General features: G+C 35.8%; 1 protein-coding gene across 2 annotated transcripts in view; it reads left to right on the top strand.

Moving 5' to 3' along the window:
* Positions 1 to 21,886, top strand: part of LOC131065299 (probable magnesium transporter NIPA9) — a 161,205-nt gene that overhangs the window by 41,980 nt on the left and 97,339 nt on the right. For both annotated transcript variants that reach the window (XM_057999766.2, XM_057999767.2), the window contains one exon: positions 2,091 to 2,189. In XM_057999766.2, coding sequence (XP_057855749.1) covers positions 2,091 to 2,189 — 99 coding nt within the window. The remainder of the gene's footprint in view (positions 1 to 2,090; positions 2,190 to 21,886) is intronic.

The following is a 21,886-nucleotide window of genomic DNA, read 5'->3' as shown; positions in this document are numbered from 1 at the left end:
GAAAACCCCCGTCCTAGTCTCGGGGACTTGGGGACGGCCAGGGGACATCCCCCCGTCCCCAAATTGTCAGAATTTTGAGGGGACGGCTTCCCTAGCTGTGGGTGACGTCTGTACATCCTGGGGACGGCTAGACGTCCCCCACATCTAGGGCTAGGGAAAAATATTAAAAAAATAAAAAAAAGTCATATTTTCAATTTTTTTTTAATTTTTCTAACATGGGCCCTCTATCAATTCGAATTTTTCAAAATAGTTATCAAAAACTATTGAAAATACGACTATCTATATTTTTCTAACATGGGCCCTCTATATTGAAAAAATTTAAAAAACGACTATCAGTTTTTTTATTATTGAATTTGAATAGTTATGAAATCAAAATACGACTATCTATATTTTTCTAACATGGGCCCTCTATCAAAAATTAAAAGGCAACATTAAATTTATTAATTCATATCAAATTTTTATAATTTTAAATTAATTCATATTATAAATTTTAAAATTTATAAATAGAAAATAAATTAAATAATAAAATATTAAATAATAAATATTATACTTTGCTTTTTAGTATTTACTTAGTACTATTTTGATTTTCATATCACAATTGACAATGAAACAATATGGCAGCAGTGTAGCCTTTGGGCATTTTGTATGTTATTTCTTTAATTATTAATATCTATTATGATATGCATATTGACAATGTGAATGAATTGAAATTCTGAATTATGAGTGCATATTGAGTATTGAGTCTATTGATAATGTTGTATTTTCGATTTTTGCATTCTAAAATGTTTTCATAGTATCATACACATGCTATATCTATGTTTCATATGAATATAATGTATAGATGCATGCTTTATCCATGTTTTCATATGAACATTTAGAATTTTCCTATATATTTTATATAGCACCCCCCCCCCCCGTCCCCAAATTTGGCAAAAACATTTGCCGTCCCGGAAACTCGTCCCCCTATCCCCCCGTCCCGGAAACTTGGGGTAACGTAGAGAAATACTGATCTACAGAAGTCTGCAAAAGCTGAGTCTTAATTGGTGATTGTAAAATAGGAAATTTTTTTCAGCCCAAGAGAATTTTAGTCACTGAAGAAAGATATTGTAGCAGATGTTTGGACAGTAAGAACAATTACAAAGGAAGATCAGAGCTAAATCTTATCCACTACAGACAATTGTCCTTGACACAGGGTTCTTTTATCAATTCTTTGAATGCAAGAACTTCATGGACGGGATTTAGTTGTGCTTAAATTGATGGAGTGAATGCTACTGGTTTGGGCTGTTTCAACTTTCTATTGATTTTGGAGCTTCTAGTGAGTAGGAAATGTTACTATGTAGCAATCTGTCTTTACAGAGGTATTTCGTTCTTTCAGAGCTTTTTAATGAGCATGTACAAGATTGCATTCCCCATTGAGAAAGTTCAAATGAGATGCAGTTTAGGGCAGGTGTAGAGGCTGCTGATCTATAATTTTAGAGATCGATTTAAAAATTTGATAAAATTGTTTATTTATGAAAAATGAAAAGGGCTCATATGAGGCAACTGTTATTTAAAATGATGCTATATATAATTAATTGAAATAAGATTGAATTGTTTTACTATGAAAAGTCCTAGAGGGTATTTAAATGCTTCTATGGTGAATGTAGTGAATTTGTTTTTCTCTGTCATATGGCATTTGTTGATCTGGAAAGCATTCCTTTGATGGTAACATTATATTTACGTTTTCCTGTCTGTCTGTCAAGTTCCTTTGTTTTCTATTGAACAGTCTAATTAGTTAGATTGCTCATTATAAGAAAAGGGTAATTGATATGATATTCTGCACTTAAATGTAAGGAACCATTCAGACAAGAATTTTATAAAAGTATAAAACATGTTATTTTCTCTCTCTCACTGTCTCTCTCTCTCTCTCACACACACACACACATGTTGCGTTTCTGGTAAATAATCATCCACCAACATGTGAATTTAGTTATCTCAATTTTCCTCTGATGTTACGATTTTTCCTTATCTTTTATCTAAGTTGTTGGCACTTAGTACAATAGTGATTTAACAACTTCTATCTAATAAACAGTCATTCTGGTTGATATCAGGTAATGCGGGCGTATGCACTGAGTAAAACATGGGTTGCAGGCTTTTGTATTGACATTCTTGGTGCCTTGTTGATGCTAAGAGCTGTATCCCAAGCACCAGTAAGAATATCATAATTTCATATATACCAGATTTTCAATTTCTATCCATGATGCAATCTTTTCCTTGTTTATATAACAATAGAATAATTTAGCTTAACATTATTTGTGATATCTTCAGGGTCTCAATTACTTTTGCAGACTTGATTTTGTGTCCTTGTGCTGATCAATGATCCCCATCACCTTTGCCATGTAGTTGTTTCTACAATTCAAAGTATTAGCTCTAATATAAAATATAGTGGTGAAAATGATTAGACTGGATCCCTCAACAGGAACTAAAATGCCTCACCAATGAAATAGGATTCTAGCTGGGAAATCTGAATGATTTCAATCATAGACTATAAGCAAGGCAGACCGACTGGAAGCAAAAATGTGTAAATTGCAATTAATAAGGGAGAGTTCTTTGAGAAAAGTCAGTAAAGGTGTAGCATTAATCCACTAGAAATACAGGAAAAGTAGAAGCAATGATTTTAAAAAATAACTAAAGCCAAAGAAACATTAGGATGATGTTCTTCTATTCATCATAAGCCAATGATACATGGGAATGAATCCCCGGGTCTTTGGCCGGACCAAAAATATTCTTGAAATGGTTGGGAGATACAAGAGGATGGCAAGTGATGTCAAGGAATGCTTGGGGATCCCTGGGATGATAGGAGATGTCTATGGATTCCCCTTACCAAACTAGGGATGCCTAGACATTCACTGGTGTTTTCTCATTTTAAACTCCCTTTCCCACCACCTTGTCACCACCACTCCATGTTCCCACCCACTTGTTGATGCATGTTTTGTGACACTAGCTAACACAGAATAAAATACCAAAGATTCTATCCTCTCTTGAACAAGGAAATCTCAAATGCTAAACTATGTGATCAAATAAGGCAACCCCAAGGTTTACAATACAAACAATGCAACTTTATGATGGATAGACTCAATGAAATATGTGATTTGCTGATATCACAAAGGGACTTACACGATTGTTTAGGAATCTTATCTATTCTTTTCCTTAGAATAATGTATGATTTTGCAATAAGCTCTCCAACTAATTCTATGAAAGATTGAAATAAAATGCAAAAAGGATAAGGTTTTAGGAATCTAATCTATTTCTAACAATGTAAGAAACTATTGATGACTTAGTGAAACCAAACCAAGCTTTGCTTTGCCATGAGGAAACAACTACACAAAGATTATGCAATCTTCAAGGGATATGCAAATGATTTTGAAATCAACACCATAGACAATGCAAATCAATGAGCATGAAGCAATTGAAGTTAAGCTTTCAATGAGTTTAGACTAACCATGCACTGCAACTTGCACCATGCATAATCCTGAACTCTCTTTTGTAATCTTGGAGTATTTCTTGGTTTACTTCTTCTCTATAGTCTGACCAATCCTTCCTAAAAGTCTTCCAATTCGTTAGTTGGATTGCTTTCTATCACAACCTTTTTCTTCATTCTATTCTTCAACCATTTAGGAGCTGTAGATTGTTCAACATCTTCACTTAACTCTTCATTTTCTTGAAATCCTTGCAGTGCTGATATCATCCCTTCATTGAAATCTTCATTTGGAAAACTCTTGTCCGCATCCTTTAGGACTTTCTCAATTGGTATTGTTCCTTTTTCCATCAAGTGATCATCAAGAAGAGCTTTCACACTTTGAAGGATTTCTCTCCTGGTTTTGTTGTTGAATGGATTCCAAGGATTCATTCACACTTTGCCATTTTGGAACACTTGGATGAATTCCAACCTCCTTTTGTGATTCATTCTTCACAACTGATGTTACATTTTTATCCATGGAAGAGGCAAACTGCTGTACTAAAGAAGTGCTAGCCGATGAATGATTCATTCCTAACTTTTGCCATTTTTGCCGTGGTTCTTCACTAGAAATTTCCTTCCTTTTTGCCTTCTTAGCTTGTGAAGTTTTGGCCATATCTTTCCTTTTCTTATGATTTTCACCTTCTAGTCTACTTCTTTCCTCCTTAGTACTAATTTCATGTTGTTCTTCATTCATTTCATCAAGGCATAGGTTAAACGGATATTTCTTTCTTTCAACCTATTAACTTGTGGATCCATCCATCATTGTGTATACGCCATAACTAGTCGCATCAATTTATAATCAAGTCTGCTACTTCCACTTCTGACCAATGAGGGGTAGGGAGAGGTTTACCCTTTTCTTTTTCATAGTGACGTTGAACACAATTCCCATCATCTTCAACTTTATCCAAGACAGGGAACAACTAAAAATTCTAACCATTTTCATGTATAATCTAGAAGACTAGAACACAGTCTCTTCCTTATTTTACAGTCATCCGTAGCATTCGCCCAATAATCCTCAAGATGCACCTTGTGCCTGTATTTCCTTCCAAAAGCTTTTCTGATTTTGTGGTAAGGATCAAAATTCATTTGGGAGTAAAAGTGCAACTGCTCTTTGGATCTCTTGGCCATTGATGTGAAGGACCATTTTCTATTGAGTTCCCTAGAGTGATCAGAAAAGGTATCTCAACCTTGTGCTTATTCTTTTGGATCTTGTCATACATGGACAATTGTCTTGTAACCTCTAGCAATGTCATCTTGTCAGTTGGAAATCTTGGAAGCTTGTAGGCACAGGATGAATTTCCTTCCAATCTAATGTAGGTGAATTTTGGAAACTGAATAAACCATGAACCCTACCTCTTCACCAACTCCTTAACTTCTTGTCATAACCTCTTATGAGTGCCTCTTTGTAGAATTCAGACAATGTACATTGAAAAGGCATTATTCGGCCTCCTAAAATAAGTGGCATTGTAAAGGTGCAGTTGAGAGTAACAATCATACACTTTGAATTGTCTTTCTTCGTTCCCAACTGGTCCCTTACATGTCAATCTCCTATATCTATAATTTCTTGCCAACATGTAGACCATGTATGAACTCATATAAAATGATCGGGAACGTTCCAAGTTCCATAATTGTTCATCTAGTTTATCATTAATTATCTTGGCCTCATTTATCATCTTCACTTCGGACGCTATCTCCTCGACAAATTAGAACATCCATGGCTCAAAGCTAGAAGCTTGAGGGCATCCCATTACTTTGTTTAACAAGGTGACCAGATCTCCATATTCTTCTATGAAGTCAGACCTAAAAAGTCTCTTTGGCAATTTGGAATGATGCTTTCTTGGTTTCAACGTCCATGTATTATTGATAATCTCTGCACAAGGGTCAGGTTGTAATGTCCCCACTTTGAAATAGAATTTAATGATAAATAATAATAATAAAACTAAAATATTAAAAATTAAATTAAAATATTAAAAGAATATAATTAAATATATTTAAAATTTAATCAAGTTAATGAATGGTCAAAATACATAAAATGAAAAGTTGTCACTCCCTCAAACATGAGATATAAAAGGGAGAAGAGAACCTCATTTGAGGGGGGGGGGGGGGGGGATAATCTGGGAATCAAAAGTGCAGATCTGATTTAAATAAGAACTGCAGATCTGATTGTGAAAGGTTGTGCCCCTTTCAAAGGGCAGAAATAATAAAGAGTTGCATTCTTTCAAAGGGTGCTAACGGTGAAAGGGTGTGTCTCTTGCCAAAGGGCATACATGATGAAGAGGTGTGACCTCTCCGTCACATTGAGAGATATAAAGGAAAGGAATCAAAAGCCTCTAGTGACATCACCATCGATTAGATCGGATCAGAACTGTTATTAAGCTACAGGCAGTAACATCCTTGTTCTTGGTGGTATGCATGGGGATGTGCTTAATTTGTATGCTTAATTTATGACGCCTGATAATGTTCTTATGCAGAATTTAATAGTAATACTAATATAGACTGCAATATGTATGACAGTGTAATAATGCCTTACTATCACTAGCTGTTCATATGACGATTAAGTAAATTATATGATGGAGTCTGTAATACCTTCCAATCTCATCATCCAATTATGGAGGGAGAATACAAGGAAGCAAGAGCACTAAGCTCCGACAGGTACGCCAACCCCAAGTGTGGGCCAAGAGGCCAAGTTGATGAGGTCCTTGGTGCTCTTGGGCTTGTCTGAGAGGGATAGACTCGAGGTACCTTGTGTGATTAGGTGTAGGGAGAGAAAGGGTTGTTGAATCCTTCATATAAATTGGGCAATATATAAAGAATGTTGAATATATGATCTATCGTAACATAATGGAAATGTTGACTAACTTGTTGTACAGGTTTTAGTTAAGCTTTAGTTGACAATAGTGTCCCTCTATTGTATTTACTATGCACTAAAATTGTGATTCTAGGTCAGAATATTGTTCATGAAACAATCGTCAACTTGGCCTCTTGGCCCACACTTGGGGTTGGCGTACCTATATTTTGGCCACGAGAACATAGTTAACTGTATTTTGGCCACGAGAACATAGTTAACTGTATTTTTGCTGCTTGCCCTTGTTTCTAGAAGATCTACCCTTGATGAGCTCATCAAATGTAAGCCAACACTCTACCATCAAGAGCTTTCACTTGTCTCTCCCCAGGATCATAATGTCTAGCACATTCCACCATCAATTGGGTACATTGTATTGCAGGTGGGAAACCGATATCTTGCAGAAGTCCATTCCTCACCATCCTCTTGGCCATCTTGGATGAATTGTATCCATGCATTCGTTCTTTGAATTCCTCCATGTCGACATGTCCAAGGTTGGTGTCAACAATCTTCTTCCATTTTGAAATCATCCTCAACTCTGAGAGAACTCCTTTGAAATCGTACTTAAGTTGAGCTTGTCTTGAAACTCCTGCAGGCTTGGTACCCGACATCTACCCTTGAAAGAAAGAAACCTGTCTTACAACTATGAATAGATCCTTTGTCTTGATTCATCTTTTCTTTCTTTTAAAATTTCAAATTCAAATGTTTTTAGGCCCCTCTCCAAAGTTGGCTAGCTTTGATGATTTGGGCACTCACTTTATACACCTTAGTTTGGAGGGACTCTTGAAGTCTTTTTCAATGCAAGTTGTCACTTCCAAAGTGATTGATTTCATTTTGAATTGTCCTTGGTGGGATTTCCATGTTCCTAAGGATAGTATGAGTGCATTTTTGAGGTATCCTTGGAGAAGTGTGAGCGATTTTTCATGCTATGTAGGGACTCATGTAGGTGCAAATGTCATTTGTGCATGGACAAGAAGGGTGGCTTTCTATAGTAGTTAGGGACAACTAAGGCACAAATGAAGGGTGTGCAAGGATTAGCAAGGGCACAATTTCATAGTGTTCAAGGACAAACAACGACACATTTGAGGGGTTGACAAGGATTGGGAATGGCGCAAATCCATGTTGGTCAGGGAGTAGGATGAGTGGTTTCTTATATCATGCAGGGACTTATGAAGGTCGGTTTTCAAGGTGTGCAAGGACAAAGGTAGGCGCATTTCCACGTTGTGCAAGGACTATGCTGATGAAAATCCAAGGTTGGAGAACGACAAGCAAGAACACTTCCAACATTGCTATGGATTATCAATTGCTAATTAGCTCAATCTAGGGATTTTTTTGGAACTTCTTGATTTTTCCATTATCAAAGTCCTTTCATTTGCATTTAAGGAAAAATTCCTCACTTCTAGTCTGGAATTTCTATCAACCTTCATCTAAATTTTGAAATTTTGCTTGATCCTAGTGAGGATTTGTAATTTATGGAAGGAATTCAAATTTGCCTTATTTTCCCTTCTTGTCAAGGAATTTTCCTTGTCAAGATATCACATCCTTGGATTTTTCATCACTTTTCCACACAGTGCATTTCCAAAATTTCAATTTTCATTACAACTTGTCCTGGTGACATTTTGCAACATTTTTTTTATTTTTGACAACTTTTGACAAACATTTTAGATTTTTGTTGATTGTCACCCTCAATTTACAATCCTGACATTTATTCATGGATTTTGACTAGGATTGGTGGCTTGATCACATCCTCAAGGATAAATCTTGCACTTGGAGACCTAAAACTATTGCCAAACCAACTACACCCCAGCAAATGACTAAACTACCAAGCAAAAGGAGGGGGGCCCTTAAAATGGCCCTCTATCCTAGGCCCAAGAGTGGAAATTTTGTCCCTCTTGGCCCCATGTGGCCTTTCAGCCATCCAAATGGAGTTGTGTGCCTAGTGAGGAATCCATAGCCGCTCCCCCTCCATGCATTCCCTTCCTTACCCTATCTTGACCGATGATTGCAAGTAGGAAATCATATGATTGTTAATAGTATTGTTAAATGCATAGGTATATATGTTGCATTAGCACATAATAATCCATGCATTCAGATCTGCATATAACTGATATAGATATATACATTCACATCTACACACAATTGTTGTAGATACATATACATAAATTAAATAACTATTTCTGCATACCACATGAAATAATTATATCACTACTCAGATCAGGCTTGCTGCATATGAGAATCTTTCCTGTTGTTTGATGCATCTCTTGAACGGCTGGGTTTACTCTTTATATCTCTCCTTAGGTGAAGGAAAGTTGTGATCTCTCCCTATGGACATGACTGTTAGAGGTAGAGGTGTCTCTTTGCTTGTTTGGTGATGCCCCTTCATAACTGCACCCTTCCTTAACTTCGATTAATTTGTTTATTTCCTTAACAAGTTATTTCCCTTTGCCAATCGATTAATAGGTAGGATTGGTGCTTTCGAGGGGATGATGCAATAATATATGTCCAGTTAATACTTGGTAATTTCCCTTGCATACAACCTACTATATAATGCGATTGTTGCAAGATATGGCGATTATTGAAATTGTGAAGTCTTACATTCATAAGACAATTTCATATTATAGGTTTCCTGTTTGTCAGATCAGGGTCATGACATGGGATCTCATATTAATCGTGGATCTCTTCCCTTGGTCGTTGAGTGCATTGTGAAATGATAATTTTTTATATATTGAATAATTACAAAGGAGATGAAGGATCCTTAAATAAGCAATTACAAAATATCTTTCCATAACAGAAAAGATTGAGAACTAAAGACAAACAAAAACATTCTAAAAAGAAACTAAACAACTAAGATGACCATTATAGCAATATGACAATATTACTTTAATACCCACCCTTAATGGTCATTCTTCTAACTATCGAATAGAAGACTTGACATAATCTGCAGGTCATTTGGTCATAAATGCAAAGAAGGCTACCCCCTTCTCCTCAGAACACTCTACGACATTATCCTATTGAGACCCTCCCTAGTTCTGCAGAAATTTTGGATATGACTAAGTGCACCACAACCCTTCCAACATGATGTTGTGTAACAAAGCTATTGCAGTGCACCACAACCCTTCCAACATGATGTTGGGTAACAAAGCTATTGCTCCGGCTATCCAGAGCCAAAAAAATTGAGATCATCTTTTCAAAAAACTTCATAGCTATGAAAGAACAAGATTTTGGCAAAAATCATCAAAAGAAGAAACACTCATGATTTTGTGCAGAAGAACACTGTATGCCCTATAAACCTGACGTGTGACCCAAAACAAGTTGCAAGAAATCATAAGTTTTGTGGAAAAATTGTGCAAAAAACGAACAAAAAAACCATGATTTTTGAAGAGAAAATTGTGCAAAACTGTTGATTAAATGGTAATTGCTTGATTATTCACAAAAGAATCAAATGTACATATAGGCAATTACAATTATGTGTTTCCTAAACAAAACACCAGATAACAAACAATTAAAATAGAAAGAATCTATTCTACCTAATATTACAATATTGACCATCAAATAAGTAAATATGCTAAAATATTCTACTACCCTCCCTTAATGGTCAATCTGTCAGCTACACCAAGTTGCCCCCTAAATTTTACAAACTTGTTCGGGCTTAGAGACTTGGTGAGGATGTCTACAGTCTGATCCTCAGTTGGAACATACTGCAACTGAACTGATCCGTCTTCGACAAGTAGTCTGATGAAATGACAATGAAGTTCAACATGTTTTGTTCTCTCATGGAAGACCGGTTTTTTGGCAAGTTTGAGCACCCCTTGATTGTCACAGTAGAGGAGTGGACCTGCTAGGACCTACTTGAGACTTTTGCATGTCTGAAAGCATCCTTCGAAGCCAAACTGCCTCACAAATTGCTTTAACAGTTCCTCGATATTCCGCTTCGATTGAGGAAAGAGCTACCGCCTACCGTCATCAATAGAACCTGCCCAATCCGAGTCTGTGAAACCAATGAGTCTAGGATCTTTGCTCCTGCCATACAGATTGCCAAAGTCAAAAGTGCCCTTCACATATCTTAACACGCCTTGCTGCAACCACGGCAAATAAATGCTAGTATATTATTTCTTTTACAATTTGTAGAGGCACCGACCCCTAGACTGATTCGTGAGCACCAACCCACAAGAAGCACCAACTCCCCAAATTCGTAAGCACCAACTTACAAGAGGCTCCAACCCCTTTAAGTGAAGCACCAACTCCACTAGATGAAGCACCAACTTCACCAAGATGAGGCACCAACCTCAACACATAATTCTGCTATACAATCTGATAATTATTTCCTCATAATCTGCCCTTACACATGCAAACAACCTCCACACAATCTTCTGCAATTTATTCTTCAAGAATTCTCCTTTGTGGCTGATATAGATTTTCAATTTATGCACATCATATACCTCTGAAACTTTTTTTCTGTCTGAATTATATCTTCAGAATCACGCACACCTTCCCAACCTCCAACAATCTTGTTTTTATACTATATCTTCCTAATACCCCTTTATGAACAGAGGTGTCTTTTAGAGAAGAGATGAAATTTTAAATAGTCACAACCTTTCCTTAAACAAATAGACACAGCCTTGAGACAAGTTGCACCGTTTCAAGAATAATCGCACCTTTTTTTCGCTTAAGCATAGTAACTTTTCTTGTAAACAAATCGTATTTTTTTTGGATGGAATATATTCTTTTTAAATCGCTGCTTTGTATTTGATGGAATAATGGCAGGTCTTGTAGCAGTTACATATAGTAGGCTTCCTATCATGGACCTGTATCGAGTTTGATTTGCCGCTGGGGATTCATCACCTTTACTTAGCTTGCAACCTGTTATCATAGGAGTACTCATTGGATTGCAATCCTCCATCCTGAACTTTCTCAACATTTCCTTATGAAGAGCACATGGTTATACTGAGAAGGGGGGGAGGGGGGCGGGGGTGAATTTGTATAACATCCAATTTAAATTTTTTTTCAACTTCCATCACAAGTATATAACTTATCTCATCAACATATTCATTGCATACCAACGTTCATATGTGATTTAACTAATATGAGGACAAGTAGAGCAGAAGATATATACGTGGAAACCCTTACAGGAGAAAACCATGACAATAAATGCTTTTATAAATGTCTTCTTTTACAATGTTTGTAGGCACCAACCTACTAGAGGCACCAACCCCTACATTTATGAGCACCAACCCACTGGAAGCACCAACTCCCAAAACTGAATTTGTGAGCACCAACTCACTGGAAGCACCAACTCCCAAATCTGAATTTTGTCAGCACCAACCCACTGGAAGCACTAACTCTCACTTCAGAATTCGTGAGCACCAACCCACTTCACATAAATCTGATTTTCCACCTTGACAATGTTGCTTTTACAACAGATGACGGACAATTCAATCTTTTCAAATCTGCATATATTTCTTCATATAAATATATCTTGAATGTACTTATTCCTTTCTCAAATCTGCACCTTTTATCATCTCAAATCTGCACTTATTTCCCTTTATAATTCTCCTATAAACTCTTGTAAATCAGCATAAATATATGCTTATATATATATCAGCTACAATGAATTCATAAATCTGTCTTTGACAATCTTCTCTTCATTTTCTACAGGTCTGCTGATGCATATATGATAGCCTTCTTATACACAATACTCTCTTTATGCAATCCTTTTGATAGATATTTTATATCATCATTATTCACCACTCATATTACACATATACTACGCATCCATACTCTGCACACTTCCTTGTCTTGTCTTTTTTATATCACAATCACCTTATTTGATATTTGTATCTTCCTCTTATTTAAAAGGCACACAACTACTAAGTCTATCACATCTTCTTATTAAAATTCGTTAGTTTCCAAACAAACCGGTGTCTTTTTCTATTATTAATGATTTCTCACTTCTATTATATACCCATCGCTGTCTATGGAGAGTTTCTTTAGTCAAGTCTCATTTGCTTATTAATAAAACTGCCACCTTACAATTAATGTTTAAACAAATGCTGTTGTAAAGCCGTCTTCTTTATTTCAACATTAACAATTAATCTCTGTTAGATAATGTTTTTGATTGCTTCTACAGATCGCTGCATCATGAATTTCTGACAATTGTTTTGGGCTTCATGTATATAAACAGCCTTCTGAAAAAGTGGGCCCATATAATTTCTTGACTCCTCATAATGTATCTGGTCTTCAGATATAATATACGGCTATTCTTGGTTTCGCTGGGCTCAATTCACAATTCCAGGAAATATCATTAGAAAATCGTGCACCAACTATTATCATGATGGCAGAAATAAACCTTGACCTTCAATACTTGGAGTCGATGATCAGAACAGCACAATCAACTTTTGATGTATCAGTAATCACGCTCTTAAAGAGATCTCTATGATCGAGGGCATCCATCACAATGCAATAGTATATTGTAGTCTCAAGTATAGATGGTATTACCATGTTTCCTCTCTGCCTGAAGCTCCTCAAGAACCCCATCATACCTTAGTGACCTTTTATTCGTCTCAGTAGTTTCTTTCTTCCTACATTGGATCATACGCTTGTCAATGATTATTTCGGTGGTCTCTTTGAATCACGTTAATGACTGCTTGCTCAGAGGACTTAAAATGCTGTTACTATTTGTACAATGTTCTTCTTACTCTCTGTCTATTCGATGTCTTTAGATTATTATGTATTATTTTTCATTATAAAGTTACAGCATCACTGTCTTATTGTCATAATTTCTGTCGTTAATATAATCACTGCTACAAATACAATTTCGCTGCCATGTATTGTCTAATATGATCCGCACCTTTAATCATTTCATAATCACTCCGACAGTAGATTATATATAGATCACTTAACTTTCTTTTATGCATAGTTTCTGTCCTTTATCTATGGGAAGTCTTCTCATTACTGGTACAAGGCCTTTTTTGCTGGATCATGAATACGTCTTAGAGAAGACTGAAAAATCTAATTCCATTTCTATTAGATCATTTAGCCATGTCTTTGTTTACCAAATCAAATATAGTCATCATTAATTTTTGTCGCCTCTCGAACAATTTGGCTGTCTCCAAACTCATGTTCCAATACTCCAGGTTCACAATTTCCTTGATGGACTCGGAAACAAGCTTATGCTGTCTTCATATTGGACCACTACATGGAACTTGTCTTGCATAGAATCAAGTTGATGGTATAAAGGACACTAGTCGATGTTTATTACTTGTTTAGTCCAATCTAGTCATCTTTACTTTGGATGATGCACCTTTATAAACTAACATAAGTAAGTTAGTTCACTTTACATATTTTGTACAATCTTTTGTCCTTATTAATTATGACATCATTGTCACTCATTTGACATCAATGACGATATTTCCTACACCTTAATGTACTTGGTTTGGGAAAGGAATATGCCTTCACTTGATTGCAAAATTTGCAATCCTAGAAAGAAAGAGAGCTCACCAAGCATGGACATTTCAAATTCTTTTTGCGTATTAGAGGCAAATTCATCACATGTCTTATCTTTGCTACCACCAAAAATAATATCATCTACATAGACAATCACAATTAACATATCATTACCTTCATTCTTGATACACAAGTTACTATCTGCAACTCCTCTTTTGAATCCTTGCTCTCAAAGATACTTGTCTAATCTGGAGTACCATGCTCTTGGGGCTTGCTTAAGTCCAAAAAAAGCTTTCTTTAGCATCCACACATAATCCTTCTGTTTTGATAGTATGAATCTTGCAGGATGCTCAATATATACCTCTTCTTCTAAATCTCCATTTGGAAAGGCTGATTTTACATCCATTTGGTAGACTTTAAAACCCTTGTAACTTACAAGAGCTAGAAACCAAAGAAGCAATAGTCGTGAAAAAATCGCGACTGATCACGATTAATCGACAATCATGAGTGGTGCCGATTTTTTCCCCCAAAAAATAATGGAAAAATCGGTCAACGATTTTCCACGATTTTTAGCGGTTAAATAGCAATTAAATCGTGCATTTAATCGTCCAAAAATAATGCCAAAAAAACAACACAAAAAAAAACTATGGCGAAAACCCTAAAACCTGCAAAATCTGAAAAAAAAAGTTGCGAATACATTGTAGATCAGGTCGCGCGAGGGTTATAACTCGTTTTGGTGGTTGAGAGGTATGAGGGTTGCCGCTTAGCAGAAATTTCATTATTCTTCCATTATTCGCGATTTCTGAGGGCCGAGCAGTGACACGAAAACCAGGAGATCAGTTGCGATTTTTGAGAGCTTCGATCATTCACGACAATCTAAATTTCTATGCAAAAGTCAAATTTGAACTTTTAATGCATCGACGGTTCTTCGTAATTCACGTATTCCATAACTGGTGTCTACAAAATGTTTCAAAAAATTAAATATTAGAATGGAAAGTTTTTATCGGATGAGAATGTATTTATTTATTTAGGAAAATTATTTAAAATATATTTTAAATGCAGAAAATAAAAAATTCTATTTAATTTTAAATTACGTTATTAAACCCTACAATCTAATTTAAAGCTATACAATTTTGAACAAAATTAGAGTATAAACCGATTTAAATTTAATTTTTTTTAATAAAAATTAAAATATATAAACATTTTAAATACTTAAATGTTATTTCTTATAAATATGTAATTGAATTTATTTTTTGAAGTCTAAATTAATAATAATAAATAAGCAAACTAAATAAAAAAAATTATATATGTATAATCAATTACTACATATTATTGACTATTTAATACTTATTGAAAACTCAAAAGCACGCCCAATATTTTATATTTTGTAGTTTAAATAAATAAAGTAAATATGTAAAGTCACAAACCTACTAACTTCAATCTCTATAGTTTCCCCTCAAATATCAATTTAAAAAAAAAATACAAAAATTGAATAATAATCTAAAATTAGAACTTCAACAAACATTAGTACAACCGAAAAAATTGTCTATACAACACAAGCTCCAATTTGTTGAACAAGCTAGGGCAAGCTGTCACCCAAGAGCTTCGTTATCAGGGCCTCCTACCTCTAGCATGTCATTAGGTACAATTGATTTTGATTTTTGGCATGTTATAGGTTGATTTTGTACAAAATCACAAACTATATTGGAATTGACATTTTGACAATTATCACAATCTAGTTATTATTTATGTTGTTGTGGTATGTTTTGTGCAATATAATCGACAATATGAATATAAACAACGAAACTCTATTTTCTACAATTTATGGGTTGAACTCTATGTATTTTGTTTGCTCTCAATATCTCTATGCTATGGAAATGCCCTTATATATATATATATATATATAAAGTAGTTTTTGATTGTTTTTCTTCAAATTTTTTACGTTTTTTCGTAAATCCGATTTTTCCCGATTTTTTCAAAAAATCTTATACTTTTGATTTACCGATTAATTCCCCAAACGATTAATGCTTCATTGCTAGAAACATTCTAATGCCTTCTAATCTTGCAACCGGAGCAAATGTCTCTTCGAAATCGATCCCTTCAACTTGTGCATAACCCTTGCATACAAGTCTTGCTTTGTTCCTGGTGATTTCTCCATTCTCATTTATTTTGTTTCGAAAGACTCTTTTGGTCCCAATTACATTTTTGTCTTTAGGTCTTGGAACTAGTTCCCAAGTGTTATTTTTTTCAATTTGCTCTAACTCCTCGTCCATGGCTTTTATCCAAAATTTGTCTTCACTTGCTTCATTAAAGTTTTTTGGTTCTATTTTGTAAAGAAGGCAAAAGTGTGCATGCTCTGTTGTGTTGGCAAGTCTTCTCCTTGTTTGAATTTTTGTGTCAAAGTCTCCAATGACCAAGTCTTCTGAATGGTTTCTTTAGACAAATTTTGATGGAGTTTTTGATAGTGCCTTTGATGGAGTTTTGGGTGATGCTGTTGATGGAGTTTTAGAACTTTCTTGTTCTAGTTCCTGTTGATGTGTATTTTGTACACAACCAAACACAGAATAAAATATCCAAATGGTACCTTATCCTCTCTTGAATAAAGCCTCTGAATGCTGAAGATATCGCGAAAAGGATCAATCAGGATCTCTACGTGTGGATAAGCACCAATGGTATGATGTGATTTGCTGGAATCACAAGGGGACTTACACTTGATGACTGAACGTCTGATTTGCTGGAATCACGAGTCCTATTTACTAACTGGAAGACAAACAAATGGCAAAAGATGCAAGGTTCGGGAAGTCTACTCTACTACCTAGAATGCGAGAAGATGGATGAATGACCAGGTGGAGTCCTACTGGGCTAGGTCTCACCATCAGGCTTGAACAATTTGACACCAGCTCAATGCGATCTTCTAAGGGGTGCTTCCAATATGTTCAAATCGTACACCATCAGACACTGATCACCATTCAAGGTAATGCATGAACAATAGACGTGTAACGACTTAAGATTAAGCTCATTTTGTTCCAATTGACCACGCAAGGCACGCTTACCATCAGCAAGAGGCTAGTGGTTTGGATTAGACGAATTCCACACAGGTGCATTCAACAATTTTCTTCATTCAATCTAATCATCTACCATCTAGAATTGAAGATTCAACAAGAAACCATGCATATTTCAAGAAACGACATACTTCACCATTACTTCAATGAAAATGGAGTTTATTTACAATCAATGGCAACAATTTCTTGCCTTGTCCTCCTATTCTACTCTAATTGCTATTCTATCAACTGACTACTCACCTTCTAACTATTGACTAACTATTTTCTATCCACTAACTCTTTCCTATTAGCCTTTACAAATGAAGAGCCGGGGCTTATATAGTGCCCTTAATACAATTCAATGGCTAAGATCAATTTGAGATCAATGGCCAAGATTCTACAATGAAAACCCTAATTAGGGTTTATTACAACAAACTTAATTCCGACCAATGAAATAATTGCATTAATTGGACACATGTCTTCTCTGGAATATTCGACCAATGGATAGCTGGGGTAGGTACATCGAAGTTTGTGCCACCTTTAATGAGTCAGGTACATCGAATCTGGACATGCTGAGGTGGACCAACCCGACTGGAGGAGTGGTGACTGGGATGCCACCTTATCTAACACTTGGTTGATGCCAATTTGGTGATGCCTTCCTTCAAATGCTGGACTGGAGGATAGATGGAGAAGGTCGCCCTTAATGATGCTGGACTGGAAGAGGTTATTCCTGATGATGCTTGACCGAAGAAGGCCGTCCTTGTCGATGCTAGACTGGAGGAGGTCGTCCTTGTCCTTGCCCGATCTTCTTCGCTGAGAGTCTGCTAAGTAATAGATCCTCCGACTTTGGGTGGTTATTTGAAACCTACACAAAAACCTAAAATTAGTCTTTGAGCATCATATCTTAAAGCTAGAAATTTAAGACCTTTCAAGGGTATAACTTAAGATATTAATTTGAAAAAGACATGATAAATCAAGAATTACACATTTTCAAATTAATTATGAATGGAAATTGGATTTTCAAGACTTAGACTTTTACAAAATTGCTACGAAATCACAATAAGTCTTGAATAAGAACTCAAAAAAATGATTTTTCATACCTCCTCCTTGAATGCTTAACTATAAAACCTTGGAAAATGATGAAAGAAGACCGGATTTTGCTGGACAAGGGTTGAATTGTGGTCTTCCTTTGGATGAATTATGCCTCCATTAGCCTCCAAAAGGCCTCACCTTCCACTAGCTTCTCCAAAATCTGGAAATTCGCCTTCAAATACCTTCCAAAATCTGGAAATTCGCCTTCAAATACCTTCCAAAATCTGGAAATTATCCTCCAACTTGCTCAATTTCACACCTCCAAATATGCTCTTCAAGTTCGCATTTAGAACAATGAATGAATGATTTGCAACTTGAGGCAATACTCCCTCATTATATAGAGCGCTCACCCCACTCAACCATGAGGCTGACCTAGTTTTTTAATAATAAAATAAGATAATAATCCAAAAAAGGAGGCCGACTTGCTTGCAAAAGCCAATAAATGTGTTTGAGTGCTCAATTTGTATTTTTTTAATTTTTAAAAATTAATTTTAGTGCCTCCAAGGTGGATTTTTCTAAGTTACCGAATCGGCAGAAAATCCTCACGTATCTGGGTACGATGCGTTTCTGAATCGGATTCGGATACAAACGTCTGTAGAATCGAGCTGGATACAATATTCTTGAGGTGGATTCGTTTGGAATCATCAAGCAACGTACTTGGCCGATTCCAACCCATACAAGGGGTTTTCACAACGATTCCAATGGTCAAATAAAAAATTTCAGACTTTTCTTTAACCGTTTTACCATAAAATATATGACCACAACCCTAAACAACAATATTTTTCAATGTATTTTTGCAAGCAGTAGCAGATTAGCAAGACTTCGACGGCATGGTTTGCATGCGTTTTACAGAGACAACTACTCTTCTGTTCAGGTCGCACTTAAACATTTCTTCCACCCTTGCTGTCGGAATATCTCTAGTCTTCCATTCGAACAGCTTCAATCCTAGCAGTAGCCGGTGGGGTGTATTCACTCTTTCATCCATTCGAATAGCCTCCCGTCGGGATGGTCGGAGATCAAACCAAATGTGCGGAAGCGTTTTCTTATTCTCCTTTAATTACTCTATATAAGTTTTAACTTTAATTTTAGGTTTTTGATTTATTAGAATTTTATTAAATTTAATATCGTTTATTATTATTATTATTATTAACAACATTAAGAAGCTTACAATTATTTTAATAAATTCTATTGTTTATTAAATTTAAACTTAAATTAGTTATATTAAATTATATGAATTAATATTAAATTAAATATTATTTAATATTTATTGTTAATTTTATTTATATTATTATCATACATGTTTTATTTTATGAATGACCTATTAAGTAGTATTTATATTAAGTAGTTCTACTTTATTTTGTAAATATTTATTATTAATATTTAACATGTTTAAAAACTAAATAATATCAAATAACTTTATATTAATATGGTATTAAGATAATAGTTAATAAAATTATAAATTTAATATAATATAAATCTATATTATTATGACATTAAAGTTTTAGGTATTAAATATGGATATATTTATGATTTCAGATGTTTATTAAAGAGGCGTACCCAAAACGTACCCAACCTCCTCCAAAAAATATTGCCGTATCCGCGTACCGAAACTACGTACTCGTACCCGTATCCGTACCCGATTCGGTAACTTAGGGATTTTTTAATTATTTCAAGGCCTAAAAATTAATTTATTAAATTAAGAATGCCTTTAATTAATGCGAATTTATTTTAATCCTCCCAAATGTTGGAATTTAGCAAATTTGGTGATTTGGGGAATATCAAGGTTGGATTGAGGCCTAGTGAAGTTTCTTCAAGATTTCGCCCTGGACCCTCTGGAAGGGTCAGGAGCGATTTTCCAATTCTAGGCCAAAATTTACCTTGGCTTGATCGTTGAACTCTTCCAAGGCAATCTCCAGGGTCCATTTCCTTGTATCACTGAGTTGGCTTATCCAAATTTTGAAGGAAATAGTGCATTTAGGGGAATTTCGCTCTGGACCCTCTGGACCCTCTGGAAGGGTCAGGAGCGAAATTCGCAATTGGGCTCACAATGTTCATTTTCAAAGTTCAAAAACCTCTTCAAGGCACTCCAAATAGGCTCTTTCATTGCATTCCAGACTCAGTATTATTCAACTTAGGAGAAAAAGTATGATTTTAGGGTTTTTCGCCCTGGACCCTCTGGAAGGGTCAGGAGCGATTTTTCCTCCTTAGGCTAATTCCTTCATCAACTTTTCTTGAATCCACCCCTCGAGGCTAGGCAAAGGTCTTCTTCTTTTACTCCATCCAAGCTTGGTTCGCTCCTTCAAGGCAAAATAGGGGGTTTTGAGATTTTCGCCTTGGACCCTTTGGAAGGGTCAGGAGCGATTTTTAGGTTTTAGGCCTATTTTCCAATCCTTTCATCTTCAAATCACTTCCATGGCATAAAACATCTTGCCTTACTCCCCTTCAAGTCATAAAAACCAAAATCTCATTTGAAAATGCAAGGAAAATAGGAGGATTTGGAAATTTCGCCTTGGACCCTCTGGAAGGGTCAGGAGCGATTTTTAGGTTTTAAGCAAAATCCTTCATTCTTCAAAGTTGAAACTTCTTCAGGAGGCAAAAGGGAGTTGTTCTTGTTTCACTCATGCCTAAAACTTGACCCTTTTCATTGCAACATGGGAGCTATTGAGAATTTCGCTCTGGACCCTTTGGAAGGGTCAGGAGCGAAATTGCCTTCCTTGTCCAGAATTCATCATTTCGCATGCTTCCAAATCTTTGAATGATGTTCAATCTTCATTCCAAGAGACCTTGCACATAAAAATTTAGCCAAAATTAGTGACAAATAAGCTCAAATAAGATTTTCGCTCTGAACCCTCTGGAAGGGTCAGGAGCGAAATCTTCATTCCAGGCTAAATTGCTCAGTTTTTTAAGTCTCAAACCATTTCACAAGGCAAGGTTAGATCATTTTCCAAGTTAGGAACAAGGTTTCAAGCTCAAACAAGGTGGCAAATGAAGTTTATGATGAATTTCGCTCTGGACCCTCTGGAAGGGTTAGGAGCGAAATTCCTAATCTTGGCCAAAATCCTGACTTCATTTTCACATTTTTCCATCCAAACAAGTGTTTTGCCCTCAAAGATGCCTGGGAACGAGTTGGTTCTAAGTTTGGGTCAAACTAGAATGCCTTATGGAGATTTTCGCTTTGGACCCTTTGGAAGGGTCAGGAGCGAAATTCGCCTTGGACCCTCTGGAAGGGTCAGGAGCGAAATTTGACTTTTTGAACTCTCCGTCAGGATCATTTTATGGAATATAACATTTAAGTATAAGAAAGAAGAAAGATAGCTTATACTTTAAGTTATATTCCATATATACTTTCAGGATGTTTGAGAGTGGTTTCAGACCTCCAGGAGCTATATTGCAAAATCTAGCTTTTGGAGGATCCTTCAGTTTTCCAGACTTAGTCAAATTTTAGGATTAGGACATTCTAGACTTAGCCAAATTTCAGGATCAGGACATTCCAGACTTCATCACTCATCAACTTGACCTCACCCAAGCAGAACCTGCTATCCAGGTGATCCCCTTGGCGACACTCGAAAGTTAAAGGCTAACAGACAAAACCCCAAAAGACCTGAAAAACAAACCCTAGAAAGCAAAAAGCAGGGGTCCCCATTTGCAATGGGGCGATGTGTGAAATGGTCACAACAGTTCCTCATTCTCATTTTCTTCTTTTGAATCTTCTTCTTCATTTTGTTCTTTAGGATGATCTTCTATAACCTCCTTAAATTGTTTTCCTTCATCAAACTTTACATTTGCACTTTCCACTATTTTGCAAAGTTTTTGTTGTAACATTTATATGCTTTAGTTCTTGTGGAGTACCCAAGAAAAATTCCCTCATCTGCTCTATCATCAAACTTGCCCAAGTCTCCTTCATCTCTTCTAATGTAACATGTGCTTCCAAAAATCCTGAAGTGCTTGACTGTTGCTGGTCTTCCTTTC

This window comes from Cryptomeria japonica, chromosome 1 (genome assembly GCF_030272615.1).
Source record: "Cryptomeria japonica chromosome 1, Sugi_1.0, whole genome shotgun sequence".
Classification (NCBI taxonomy): Eukaryota; Viridiplantae; Streptophyta; class Pinopsida; order Cupressales; family Cupressaceae; genus Cryptomeria; species Cryptomeria japonica.
The sequence above is the reverse complement of the archived record's forward strand: the minus strand, read 5'-3'. Positions and strand labels throughout refer to the sequence as shown.